Source organism: Thunnus albacares, chromosome 17, assembly GCF_914725855.1.
Source record: "Thunnus albacares chromosome 17, fThuAlb1.1, whole genome shotgun sequence".
Lineage (NCBI taxonomy): Eukaryota > Metazoa > Chordata > Actinopteri > Scombriformes > Scombridae > Thunnus > Thunnus albacares.
The window spans coordinates 9,068,700-9,083,319 of NC_058122.1; the positions used below are offsets into that span (position 1 = coordinate 9,068,700).

At 39.4% G+C, this 14,620-nt stretch overlaps 1 protein-coding gene across 3 annotated transcripts in view; it reads left to right on the forward strand.

The window, feature by feature from the left end:
- The window catches only part of pvalb6 (parvalbumin 6), a 40,909-nt gene that overhangs the window by 25,482 nt on the left and 807 nt on the right, over nucleotides 1-14,620 (forward strand). The window contains exons 1-4 of one of the 3 annotated variants that reach the window (XM_044330095.1): nucleotides 5,928-6,097; nucleotides 11,884-11,952; nucleotides 13,791-13,923; nucleotides 14,041-14,150. In XM_044330095.1, coding sequence (XP_044186030.1) covers nucleotides 5,959-6,097; nucleotides 11,884-11,952; nucleotides 13,791-13,923; nucleotides 14,041-14,150 — 451 coding nt within the window. In that variant the 5' untranslated portion in view covers nucleotides 5,928-5,958. Of the gene's footprint in view, nucleotides 1-5,927; nucleotides 6,098-11,883; nucleotides 11,953-13,790; nucleotides 13,924-14,040; nucleotides 14,151-14,620 lie in introns of those variants that run through there. The other 2 variants (XM_044330096.1, XM_044330097.1) reach the window with 2 other exon arrangements.

The window sequence follows — 14,620 nt, forward strand, 5'->3', positions numbered from 1 at the left end:
ATAATGCACGTGGAGGACGAAGATGATGCTGTATAACAGCTCTGTTCTCTCTTTCTGTCTCTTTCACAGACACTATTGTGTGTGTGTGTGTGTGTGTCATAATACCTATCGAGAAAAGAGAAAAAGTATTTATCTATGCATTTAATAATCTTTTAATAATCAAAATGAGTTGCTTTCTTGATAGAATAATATAAAATGTTATGAGCATTCTTCCCGTGAGATGCACTTATACTGTAGTTAGTGTCTACTTCAGCATTTGTTCCATGCAATCATGTCTTTCTCCCTCTATCATGTCAGCATCTATCAAGCCTGTCACTTTGCTCAATCCTCAGCACTCGCACACTGCTCCAAACTAAATATATCAAACAGATTGACTTTATGTAAAATGCAAAACCTTGTCAAAAAGATGCTGATTGAAGAACTCTGTTCAAAATGCATAATTTGATCAGATGTTACAGTAAGACAAAGCCTCCTTGCTTTGTGGATACAACCTGCACAGTTCAGAAGAAAACTGAAATCAAAGACCCCAGTTCCCATCATATGCAGTTTAGGATTTTAGCAGATATTCTTATCCAGAAAGAACAGCATAAGTAGTCTGGTGTGCTATTTACAGTAAACAATAGGTGCCACTGTAATAGAAGACGATAATGTGATCGTTACCCTTCTATCAACTGATAACAAATAAGTGTCTTGGTAATGTGTGTATAGTAGTTACGCACAAGGCAAGGTATGGGAGTACTGTGGAGGCCTTGCAAGCTAATATCAGTGTTTTAAATGGCAATCAAGTGGATAGAGTTTTTTTTTTTTCATCTTACACAAGGAGTTCTCATAAGTGCATTAAAAAGTAAAAAATGAGTAATTTCCATTTCATGAAACTGTGACAGAACCTTTTTCTAAAGGATGGCGAAACTGATATCACATAACCATAAAAGATGGATCTGCAGCCTGCAAGGATCGTCCTCTGCTTAATGACATTTAGCTCAAATATGAAGCCCTCAAAGAGCAGCCTCACCCACCAGAGGATATGGGAATCACAAGTCAATGGTGGTACGATCTTTTCCAATTGATAATACTTCTTTCTTTTTATGTGGTTTGTTGGTTGTTAGGACAATGTAAGAATGTTGCTGAATGGGATAGTTACAGGTCGTTTTTTCAGTGGTGAAAGAGAGATGTTGTGGGGTGAAGAGGAAGGAGATCATGGAGGACAATATAGGAATAGGATATTTCAGTCAGGCAAACCCATATGCATTCTTGAACTTTTGTGTCGGATTCAGGAAGGAGATGTAGAGTTGAGTATCGTCTGTATAGCGGGACAGTGACTTATCATGTGTTGAGTGTTATCTACAAATATGATATTCAACAGATCACAACAATATGGACTTAGATGTGACAAGAAGGCAAAGAGATGGGGTGTAAATTGAGAATGGGTTAATCAAAGGTTTGAGCCCCTCATGGAGAGCATACGTAGTGAAGAAAGACACCTTCCTTGTGAAACTTGATAGCTCAGACAGTAAAAGAACCATACAAGTGACTCAATATAGATCTGCAAAGGTGTAAAGAAGGAAATACAGGATGACAATGTCAAGATAAGAATGGTGGAAAGTCTGTAGGAAAGAACATAGTCAGGAGTTGGATACACCTCAGCTGAAGAGAAAAAAGTCTTGTGATCTTTAAGTGTTTTCTTTTTTTAATTTCTGCCATATCCATATTGTTTTAGTGCACAAAATCAAAATGTAAAGAGAAACAGCTGGCTGGAAGTATACTTTCTGTTTCTCTCTCTCTGTCTTGCTCTGCTACCCTTAAACAGGTTCAAATCGTGTCTGCATTATGTTGGCTTACCTGGACTCAGGTTCAAAGGCATCTCTCTCTCAGTATCTCTCTTCTCTTAGCACCATCACTCGTTCCTTTTATCCTCTTAGTTGAACCCAAGAATAAGTTCTCTTTGTTCTAAATCTCAGGAAGTAATATAAATGTCTCATGATGTGCTCAAAACCTGTGTCGAAGGAAGTTAGATGCAAAGTTTGTATGTTATGCCAAAAGAAGTCAATGAAAACACCAGGTGGAAATTAGTAGGGAAGATCAAGTCACAAGACTCGCTTAACTCCAAATTCAAAATAATAATTAATGTTCTGTCATAAAATTTGAACTAACATGTTTGTTCTGCATCACAAACCTTTGATCATCATTTGACTAACAAACTAAAGTGAAACACCCTCAGGAGGATTTCACAATAAACAGTGATTGTTTGTGTGATTAACAATAGATGTGGAGATGGTTTGCTTGACTGCAAAGGAAGCCTCAGTGGAAAATCCACATACGTTTTCACTGTGGAAGGTTGTAAATTCCTGCATTAATATGCCAGTCAGCTCCCATGTGACTCACATATCCATTTGAAACAATCCAAAACAAGTCATTATGAATGGGAGTCCCATAAGTAATCACACAAGCCAAAAGCCTTTTTAATGAAGCCGAAAGGACAACTGGGACTGAAATTCTGATGGTGTTTAGCTATGAGGAGTTTGCGTTGATTAAGAATGTCATGTTGCCGTTAATAAGGGAACAGAGGAAAAACAGTCTACGAGAGGTTTCCCTTTAGTCTTCAGAAGCCAAACCAGATGGTTTTCCTTTCCAAGCAATAGCCATGCAGGCTTTGGATGAGATAAAACCTTTCAATTTTGGAAGTATCTCTTCCTGATTTTTGACAATTTTGTTTTCTCATCCCCACCCCACACTCCAATCCATGCCTCATCTAACATTGCTATTCCCTGGTAAGATCTCCTGTTGACTTCCATCCCTCTACCACTTCACTGGTCTCATCTCTCGCTTTTTGCTTTTCTCTTTTGCTCTGATGGAACTCCTCTTTTAATCTCTCCCCTTTCATCATCCACCTCTATCTCCCTCCCTCCCCAACTTGTCACTACTCCATCACCTCCTTCTCTCATTCCTTCATTCCTCCTGTTCCCCTGCTGAGCCCCTTGTCAGCCCTAAGAGAACTGCAAGAGGCACCCTGGTAGATCATGGGATCAAAGCAATCCACCCTCTGCAGCCTTTGGCTGCTGTGAGGGGATGGAGAAGGTGATACATTTGTACCAGCAAAAGAGTAAGATATCGAGAGAGGAACAGTGGTCACGTGATTGCACCAAAATTAGATAAACACGGTTTAGAGAGAGATGAGTGAAAGGGTATGCATTGGTTAAAAAGATTTAGGGCTTTGAGAAGAAGGTTAGAATTGGATTGGGAGTGATGTCCCTGTGCAGTTATGCAGAGGAGAATACAGATTAGAGGACAGAAAGAGACGAAAGAGACTCAAAGGCAAGTTTCAAAGAGCTAGGCGGATCAACTAGTCCTCATACCAAAACGACAAATAGATAGTTCACTAGTAGTGTTGGGCAAATTATTTGAAAACTGTAATCAATTACTGCTTACACATTACTTATTGTAAAGGTAATTTCATTACTTTACACATTACTCAGCAGCAAAAGTAATATTATATTATATTATGTTATATTACTCGTTACTTTACTTTCGTTACTCAGCTGTCAGCTCCATCAAAGTTGCCTTTAAGCAATTCAAAATCCTCCTCACACCCACATGCTGCTTTTTTGTATCTAACACATGTAGATATAGAAGATGAGACATTTGTGGTTTAACAAGCAGGCAGGAGACCGTTTGGAAGAACTGACTGACCATCCAACAGCTAGCATTAGCGTAGGCTCAGTGATGCACATAGCACTCCATAATCCCTTACACACCATGTTATTGAAAAAAGTAATTACATCCGCAGTAATGCATTACTGACAACACTGTTCATCAATGTATAACACACTACTGTATGATTATTCACATGACCATAAGATGGCTTTTGCCAGTAAACATAGGTCATTAAGTATTTGCAGGTAAGGACAGTCTCTACAAAAGGATTAAGTGTCAAAGGTAAGAAATCTCCGCCACTTTCAAAATTTCTGGTATGAAACATCTCACATCAGTAAAAAGTCTATCAAAAATTTGATAGCTGTCTCATCAATATAATACCATGACAGCAACAAAGATAATGACACCTGTCGTCAAAAGCATCACACAGCAGAGAACACAGATCCCTTTTTTCATGTCTCACACACACACTCTGCACCATTCCCCACACTCCAACACACACAAACATTCACATCACGCACACAGACACTCTAACACACATAAACCTGTCCCTCCCAACAAAACTTGTTTATGGTTTTCATGTACAGACAGTAGCCTTTGAGTCTCGAATCAGTCTCTCCCAACCGAAGCCCCATAAAGGTCACTGTGAGAGGGTCCTCAGTAATACCACTGGTGGAAACAGCTGATGTTTGCTGTGATATATAATCACTTCACATCTACAAGTGAGCCTTAGGGAGGATTCCTGGGCAGGGAGTGCTGTTTCAGAGGGATGTATATACTGCCAGTGTCTTAGTGTTTTACTATTGGGGTTAGCGATGAAAAGCAATGGGGCCCTCACATTTTCTGTCTACAAAGTCACAGTGTGGCTTTGTAGATGTAGTAGACCATACAGGTTTTCAAGATCAATGCACATCTGGCTATTGCTGTCACATAATACCACAATGCCCATGAATGTTTTGTTAAATTCAATCTTCAAATGGATGCAACCTGTGAGAGAATCAATTTACTGTTTGCTAACCCCCTCCCCTGAACAGCAATTGTCCAATCATAGCTTTGTTATTTTGTAACTAGGCACAGGAAGCCTGTCAAGCCTTGGATTTTTCCAGTGTACATGGGGCTGATGTCTTTTTTTAGGCTTTCAAAAGCCAAAAACACAAGAGTGAAAGTGAATGGAGACACTATTTGTCTGCTCTAACATAGGTCAATGAGCACATTATTAACTAACTAGGTTAGATTAGCTTATGGGGTTACAGTTAATGTTAAAAAATGCCCTGTTCAGGACTTGCACATCCACTGTGTAGAATTTCTCCACTTTGTAAAAGCTGGTTTCCTGAATGCTACAGAGTTTAGGCTAACATTTCCTACTCTGTTCTACTCTTTATTAGATTTGGGGTAGTTTACATACCAGTAAAACCAGCCAACATTACCCAAGAAGTACATTTGCCAAACACTTCAGTTAGTTCTTCTTTCTTGTAATGTTAAAAGTGATGAGTTTGAAAATATGAATAAGTATGTAAGCTAAGCAGCCAAACACAGTTATCAACTGTTGAGGATGCTAATTTTATTCCAGAGACATGCAGCATACAGCCTCAGTCTTTTAGCATGGTATTGTGTATCTAGCCATCAAGAACAGGCCCCTTTGACAAGATTATCATTTTAAAATGAGCTGGAAACATGAAGAAGCCATGGAGCTTACATTTGCTTAATTAGCTAGCTAGCTACAGCTGATAAAGTCTACCAGCAACAGTTGTCATTTCAACCAAACCATGACAGATGTAGTAAAAGTAAGGAGGCCGGGGCATGTAACATGGGTTTGATTGAAGATTTAGCCAAAAGAAGCTTTGTTCTATTACTCTCTTCTCTGTGATGTTTTAGATTAGCAAAAGAGAAAAACCACTAGTGGTATAGGAGCACTGGGCCTCATAATTTATCACTGATGATGCTGAATGCCTTGGAGGAGGAAACGGTAGATGAGAATTGAAAGTGAAAATTAAAAGTTTAACAGAACAGAGACAGAGAGAGGCAGAGCAAAAGAGAAGGGGAGAGATCAGATCAGAGGGGGATTAGAGGACAGAGCGAGGTCCCTCGGGTGGGAGGAGTGAGAAAATTAGGTGGAGAAATCAAATGGCTGCAGGGAGGAAGGAGTGAGCTTTAGAGGAAGGGAGGGCCAAGAAAGGGTGATCATAAGAAAAGAAGTCTGGAATGAGGAGGTGGAGATTGACGATTATTAATAGTAATGTTTAATTAGCATGAGTGCAGTCAGGAAAGCGATACGCCTGGGCCCAGCAGCCGAACATCACTGACCCCATGCTGAACTGGGTTTCCATTTTTCATCCTAAAATAGTTGGAGAGGACACATATAAAACAGAAGCAGAGCCTCTGATCTTTTATTTGACGTCCCTCCTGCACCTACCTGCCCAATCAACACCTGTCAGCCAGTTACCAGGTAAGAGAGGTTATATAGGGTTGTAAAATGGGGCAACAAATATGAATGTTTAAGTTTACTAGCATTAACATGTTTTAAGATGAGGGTTACCTGTCACAAGGCACAAATATGGATAGCAGATGGTTGATATTGAAATTACAGTGGTTTTACAGTTCTTAATGTTGCTCTGTAATCAATGCAGTGATAGATGAAACTAATAGGAAAGGTGATAGAATCTGAGCTAAAGAAAAGTCCGATGAAATGTAATTTATCTCCTTTTACAGGCTCCTCTATAGACCTCTATAGAGATTAGATTTAGATACAGAGACAGTATATCAACAAGGTAATTACTTTCTGATAGCAGTGGTTTGCTGCCAAAGTAAGAGGCACAGGCGTAACTTTGTTGCAGTGCTTACTTGTGATATCTTTCAAGGTCAACTTTTAATTACATCTAATGAGATTGACTACAGTCTGACGTCTGTGCTGCAGGGCAACGTAACTTTGTCAAAATGCTGATGTAGTAAAAAGCATAAAGTTCCTCTTCAGAATTTTTTCTGTGTACTTACAATTCTATGGGTGATCACAGATATGTAAAAAAATGTTGCATGTAAAGTAGGTGCATTATGTACCATGAATGTTAATTGAAGGAAAGATACTTAAGTCGCTGCCATCTCAGTTAATTAATGCAGAAGACACATATTTTGTTTGTGTGTCAGAATTAAATGTGTGTGCCTTTTTAACACTCTTCACGCTGTTGCTTTCAATGGATGATTAAATGGAATTTACATCTTTAATGTGTTTGTTAATATTTTATGCAAATGTATATCGAGTTTGTGTGCTTAAGACTGCTTTCATCACATGTTTGTTTTGCAAAGTCATCTCATTAGTGTGGTACTTTATTAGACTGTGAACCTTAATGGTTCCTATGTGAGTGTGAGTGTATCACCAGGGGAACATGCACATATACCCAAATACATTTTAGCCATGCTAGTAGCATGACTATGGAGATGGCAATGTTGATCAGTCCTCCTATTTGGTCCAGACTGAAATAACAATTATGAGGCTATGACACTATGTACATGACTACAAAATTTCATACAGACGGTCATGGCCTCCGGAGGATGAAACCTAAATAAATTTTTAATCTAGCATCATCATTCAATTTGCATTTGCAAAACTAATAACATTCCCATCAGCCTTAGTTGTACTTTCTTTGTAGTGCTAATAAGCAAATATTAGCATGCTAACACACTGAGATGGTGAGCAGGGAAACATTATACCTGCTCATCATCATGTTAACATTGTCATTGTGAACATATTAGTCATTTAGCTAATTTCCGTTGATGCAGCGGGGGTGCGTAGGACTCAGAAAAACAATACAGGGTCGTCTGTGAGTATTATCAACCACTATGCTGTGTTTTGACATCTGATAAACCTTTATCAGATGTGTCTTACCGGTACCTAAAAAGCATGCCTCCACCAACCCAGTCCTTTGCATTGCTTAAAGACAAGGCTGATTTCGGTCTAAATGCAGCCTAAGTCGGCTACAGCCTCACAGAGCCAGTATAGCGAGGCTGGAGACTCTTTGTCTGGTTTTTACACATACCAAAATACAAAAACGGTTAAACAGATTTTAAGATTATCTGCATCGAATTCGGCAAAGTGACTAAAATGATCATATAAGCAAGAAGTGCCCACATATATAAATACACCATTTCTAACTTACAAACTGACTTAGTCAATCAGAAAGACAATTATATACTGTACAGCTGGACACACACACATAGACGCAGGGTATTGTTGCCAAACTGTAACTGTCTGGTTAAGCTATCCTGCCCTGTACCTGCCAGAGGATTAGACAGTGGACAGCGGTGATAACAGCCAGATGATCCCCAGGCCTCTGCACTACTTATCAAATCCATTCTTTCCTTACTGTGGGTTTGTGTGCGTACATGGGTGTGTGCATTTGTTTTTGTTTTCGAACAAACACCATTGTACTTCCTCTCCCTATCAGCTTCTCTGTAAAATCAATAGACATTGTAATGCACACTGAAAAGATAGCTCTCACCACATTCAACCACCAAGCCTATTTGAAGATCAACTGTACAGATCAGTGGTAAATCAGATAGAAAGCTTTTATGGGAGAAGAAAATCACTGGGGCCACTGTGTTTCGGGAAAACGGTTTGGTAGAGTTGTTCATGTTCCTCAGATTTATGGTGCAACAGTGGGCATGGTACAGCTTGTCATGTGACAAGAAAATGCTTAAGACAAATAAATATGAAGAATTTCTTACTGTGACTGGCAAGGCAAGAAATATATTGGCCGTCATTTGTAAAGCATTTTAATATTATCCACTCAAATTTGGATCTGTCCTAGTAGATCTGTAAACTTTTCTTTGTTCGAACACTGCCAGCCAGTGAAGAAGCTTATGTGTGTATTATGGCTACAGCACTGGGGTTCATATAAATAGCCAAAGGCACATACAGAAGAATGTGCTTTCATATTCAGTACGTCATAACAAAAGAAATCTGAATATTGGTGACCTCAGTTAAACTTGAAATAGCATAAAGCTCAAGGGGTGGATGAATCATGTAAAAACAATGATTCTACAAAACAATGCTCAGTGTCTTAAAATACAATGACACAGCGGCATGAAGGCAAAAAAAAACAAAAAAACAACTCAAACAATACCTTCAGAGGCTATTTCTGTAGAGGACAAAAGTTCAATTCCAGTTCACAACTGGCATGCAATGATATTGAAGTTGCATATTTTGTTCTGCAGTATGTCTCTCTATATCGCTAACACGTATTCACATACACACATTTTCTCTGCTTTTTACAGACTCCCCAACAAACGCAGACACACCGCTCAAATGAGCACAAGGGGCTCAAGTTTCATGAATTGCAAGGACATTCTTCTTTAAGCCTCCCACCTCTTCAGGCTAGCCTGCTCGGCACCATAACACACATAAATACTGTACTTGCGTGCATACAGACACACTTGCATTCACACAGTCATGCAGCTGTTACAGTAGATGTGGGAGTTGGCAGCCCTGCAGTATGGTTAGGTTTCCCACACCTAATGTGACCATCAGGGTGATGGGACTTCCCACTGAAGGAAACCCTTGTATCACATTATTGCTCTGCTTCAAAGCCCTCACATGTCGGAAGGCCATGGAGATGTCCTGCAGAAACGTTTTAAACTCCATTTTTATGTCACATATTAGGAACTTATTCTTCTCCTTTCATATGAAGCATATACTGTATGTTCAGTTGACTATAAACCTTGTTGCCAGTGTAAAGCCTTTTGCTCTGAGTAACTTAAATTTATGTATTTAACCATAAAGGGTTTTTATGAGAAGATATCATGTGTTTGCATAACAAAATTTGTCTTTGACTGACTATGTAGCATAACAGAAGACATGCCTGCAAAATAAAAACACCCACAGATAAAATAACAGATTAGCAATCAATGCATATTAAAGAATCCAGAGTTTGTGTAAACTCAACATCTTTTATTGACTGAGACCAAAAATCTGCAGGGACAGAGAACAGATCCGCACAACCACAATGGGTCCCTATTGTGGGTGACTTTATACAGTTCCACTGGCAGCACACTGACAAAGATATCTCAGTAAATCAATCTTATCCTCCTTATTTCACGGTAAATTGTTTTTTTCCCCTCCCTGGATACCTTTGTGCTAAAGGTCAGAAAAGGAGGCTGTGCTTTTATAATGATAAAAGATCGGATGTGTGGCCACACAAGTTAAGCACTGTTCAGTATTGATTTGTGCACGCAGCAGTATGTTTCTGAGGTAGATAACACTGTACCTCTCCAGAAGCTCATACATCATTGAAGCTGAGTGTGACACCAATGGAAGACATCCATGAACTACTTCAGATTGTGGTTAACACTACATTTATCTGTTAGTAGTTTATTTCTTAAACACTTAACACTTAAAGATCTAGACATCTACAGTATACCATCTTCTAAAATGTGTCATAATTTCTTTTAATTGTGTGGTATCAACATTGCAAATATGATCATTCTTATTATCAGTTCGCTCTCTGCTCAATTAATGATGATTTCCCCACTAATGTTTTAATGAATAACATTAGTGTTATTGTGGATATTAGTCTTAAATGCAGCCAAATAAAAGCACAGTTTGACGAATAATGAAGCGGATTATATTTGAATAGTGAGACTGCTTGAGGCATGATGCAGCAAAATTCTGTAGCATGAGTGATTTGTAATGGGTGGAAATGTACAGGCAACTCAGACTGTATTTCCAACTCTGAGAAGGACAGAGTGATGATATCAGCCAGCTCAGCATTATCTGCTGCACAGAGGGAACACTGTGATGACGATGGTACAAGGATGATGGTGATATAGTCTCAGCACTGTCACCTTTCTTCGAGACATTTAATTTCATGTTTCACTTTGCATCAAAGTCACAGTTTAAAGGGGACTTATTATGTTTTTTGTGGTTTTCTTGGTTGTGGTTATTTGAATACTGTTATAATTTCAGATATTTATGTTAAACATGTCAAAGTTCCAAAACTTGAGGTTAACATATGTAGAAATGCTCCCTGCAAGTCAAAAGCCAGGGCTTCAACCTGCTTTGAATGTTTGTGGCGTTTTTTTCTACCTTGTCAATGGGCTGACGTCAGATTGTTGCGCATAAAAAGTTATTGAAAGAATAAAAACAAACCATGTTTTTCTGGTTTGAAAACTGGAAGCAAAGACCACTGACAGCTCAAGGTGTGTGTGTGTTCAATTGGTTGAGGAAGTTTGTGTGGATGTGCGAGTGAAGTGTCAATCATCTGTCACACAGACTACTTGAAATAATGTCTGGCACAAGCAAATCCCTATCAAGGTTTGTCAGACCACAATGAGCATCCTTTAATCCACATCACCCACTCACTCCTCAATGCTGGAGCTCTCTAGACTCCTTGTCTTCCTCCACTGCTCGCTTGAAGATCCTCTGTGCATTCAGCCCAAAGTTTATACAAGCTGTATATGTGTACTTGCTATAGCAACAGAAGAGAGGAGGGCATCAGTCAAAGTCGGGGAGAAGGTGACAACTTCATAAGCGGCGATCAGGTTCAGTCACACACACTAAGTGAAAAGCCAAAGCGCTGTTAAGTGCTGGGCTCACCTTTCATAGTGTGAGGTACAAGAAGATTTTCCGTCTGGACTGGGCTGACAAACTGAATCCTCTTCGGGTATTTCAGACACAGCAGAAGACTCAGATGGTCTGTTAAACCCCTGCTGACTTGGCTTCTGGCCATCTGCCCTGCTTTCATCTGTAACTGCTCAATGATATCACACTCATAAAATGGAAAACATTGTTATGAACACTTCACTGGTTGCCCTGCCCCTCCTTTCCTTCATGCTAGAATTTACTTTATATCTTAATCTTTTCCCTCAGTTTTGAACATTTTTGATACATTTTCCCACCTCCACAGCAGCCTGATAACAGGTCCCCAGCCCCACAAGTGTTTCCCTCAACATCATCCCTCTACGATGTCCTCTCTCCACCTCCGTCACATCTCCTTCTCCTCTCTCCCTTTGTCACTCCTCCTTGACTGTCACTAATTCATTCTGTCACTCATCACCTCCCTCTCACATGTCCTGGTTTCCTGCTCCAATTCTAGAGTGTCACCAGTGTAATACGAGAATGTCTAGGACTTCTCTCTCTGCTCTCTAACGACCTTGTTTTTAACCTTGTCCCCTCTCTGTCCTTTTCTTCTTCCCTGTCCCTGTCTCTTTTTCTCTTTTCCCTTATTCATCTCTCCTCTCCAGCAGCCAAGATGTCAATGACCAGCATCCTCAACGCTGATGACATCAAGAAAGCTCTGGATGCATTTGCAGGTAAAAACTTGCCACGGATAAATCACAGGGTAGCCTGGTGTGAAGAGCTGATTGCAGCTGAGTGTACCAACACTTGGCTGCAAATGCGTTCCAGCTCTGGCCCAAATAACCTCACAGATTTCATTAGGATTTAGGGGGTGGATGATGAGGGATAGGATTCAGCTTCACGTTGCAGAGCTTGGATTAGCCTTGAGCTGGTGTTGAATATAACTGTTGACGTTGGCTGAAACAGTTTGTCATGCAAAATCTGATACTAATGAATAGTTTTGCTTAAAGCTTTTATCGGCAAAATTAACGCTGCTACAAATGTTAATGGATTTGCAATACAGACAGTAGGTATTTGGACAGTTACACATGTTTTGTTCTCAGCACTTTCAGTTTAAAATAAAGTAATGACACAAGACTCCTCCGTCTACCAGCTTGTTTGCCATTTTCTAGTTTTCCTGTGCACACTTACTTTTTTAGAATGTACCCAACTGTTGGTTTTGGAAAATCTTGGATATCTCTCTCTCTCTATCTTTTTCACTTCAATGGTCACCTCTTTACTCCTCATACTGACAGACAACTCCACCTCAATCTGAATGGCATCTCCCAACTCTCAATCAACCCTGGCTACCTTCACCTTACAGGCCTTAATGCTCAACTTGATTTTTCATCAGATCCAATCTTTTTGTGGTAACGGTTCATATTTATGTTTGTAAGTGACATAAGTTCTGGTCCGGTGTTAACACCATTGAGGTCCTGATATGCCACTCGTGCAGATTTAACTGAAATGTGAGCCACATGCGGACAAGAATAACAACAATAACGTAATTCGTGCGACAGTCAGATCATAAACATGGATGACATGACTGTGCTAGCATTCATTTAGGATAAGTTCCTTCCAGTTTGGCTTGAATAGAAGCTTCTCCATAAATGTCCAACAAATGTGAAACTTCCTCATCTGTCCATTGACTTGACCATTCTGAAAGCAGTTGCATATCCAGAAATAGGTTACAAATCGGTCCATATATGCAAGTTGCCCGGATTTGATATGAAGAAATCTGATTTAATTAGTTCACACCTCTGTGAAAAAATAAGGTCTGAGTAAATTGGAGGCAAAGAAAAAAAATTGGATTTTTGGATTCAGCATGTAGAGTGAACATAGCCTTTGAGCTACACGTTTAAATGACACACAGCTGCCCAAGAAACATGTAGTAGCCAAATGTCCAATTATGTTTGAACCCCTAAACTTTGGACACTATGTGTTGAAAGGGCTACATCTCCCACACAGTTCTTTCAATATTTACGTAAACCTAGTCAAATCAAAGCTGAGACTTTGCACTTTAATGTAGTATCCATTACTTTATCTGAAAATGAATGTGCTGAAGCACAAGAACCTGAAGAACAGAAGAGGTGTAACTGTTCAAATACTTACTATCTGGACATTATATGCCTGTGTAATATGTCATATAAATGTCTGTATAAATGTGTCAGTGTCATGTCTTTCTTTTACACATGTGCATACCTGTAGTTAGTTGTAGTGTTTACTTGACAGACAAAAGAGGAAGACAGAGCTCCATGACCCAGAACTGACAGGTCCTCTGGCAAACATGCAATCTATAACTGTCACGCTGCCTTGTTACAATTAATTCTTTTGCCTTTGGGCTTCATCACCCAGATCAGAACAAGCAACTTTCAGTAACTTAAAGTAACTTTTTGTTTCATCCCCTTCCTGTTTATGTGCTTATGAGTATGCACACTTACCCATGTGTACGTTGGTTTAGAGGTGCATGCAAATTACTAATCATCTTTGGGTTTGTATGCCTGTGTGTGTGTGTGTGTGTGTATGTGCGCAGTTGCTGACTCTTTTGATCATAGGAAGTTTTTTGAGATGATCGGTCTGAAGGCCAAGTCTTCTGATGATGTGAAGAAGGTCTTCACGGTGCTGGACGCCGACAACAGCGGCTTCATAGAGGAGGAGGAGCTCAAGTAAGTCAAACACACACACAAATAAAAACCCCAAAAGAGGCAACGAATGATCTTGTTGCAAACAACACTTTATATTTCTGTGACACAGATCCATTTGGCTTTTCTGTCCGTGTCTAGATTTGTCCTGAAGGGTTTTGCCAAAGATGGCAGGGACCTGACAGACAAAGAAACCAAAGCATTTTTAAAAGCAGCCGACAAGGATGGAGATGGCAAGATTGGAATCGATGGTAAACACCAACATCAAATTCCATTAGTGGGAGTGTCACAAGGTCACACACACACACAGATACACACAGGCAAAAGTCACACATGCAAACACACACTCGCAGAATGTCAGTGTGGGAATTAACCAAACATTTATTTATTGGTCATTATTTGGTCTACATGTGATGATGTGTGCAGTTTAACTTCTTTTGTTCAATGAATAATCCATAAGAAAAGACAGTAGTTCACTGCAGTTTTTTTTTATTTTTTTTTATTTTTATTTTGGGCTTTTAATTATTTAATGATGGTTATCAGATTACAACATCAGTGCCATTATGGTCACGACAATCTTACATTACACTCATTTTTATGTAGATCATTTGTATTACTATACCAAAGAAGCATAACTTGAAATTTATATTACATTACATTACTGAGATATGGTAATGGAAGCTTTTGGTAAAATGTGAAAAACTCAAACATCCTGACAACT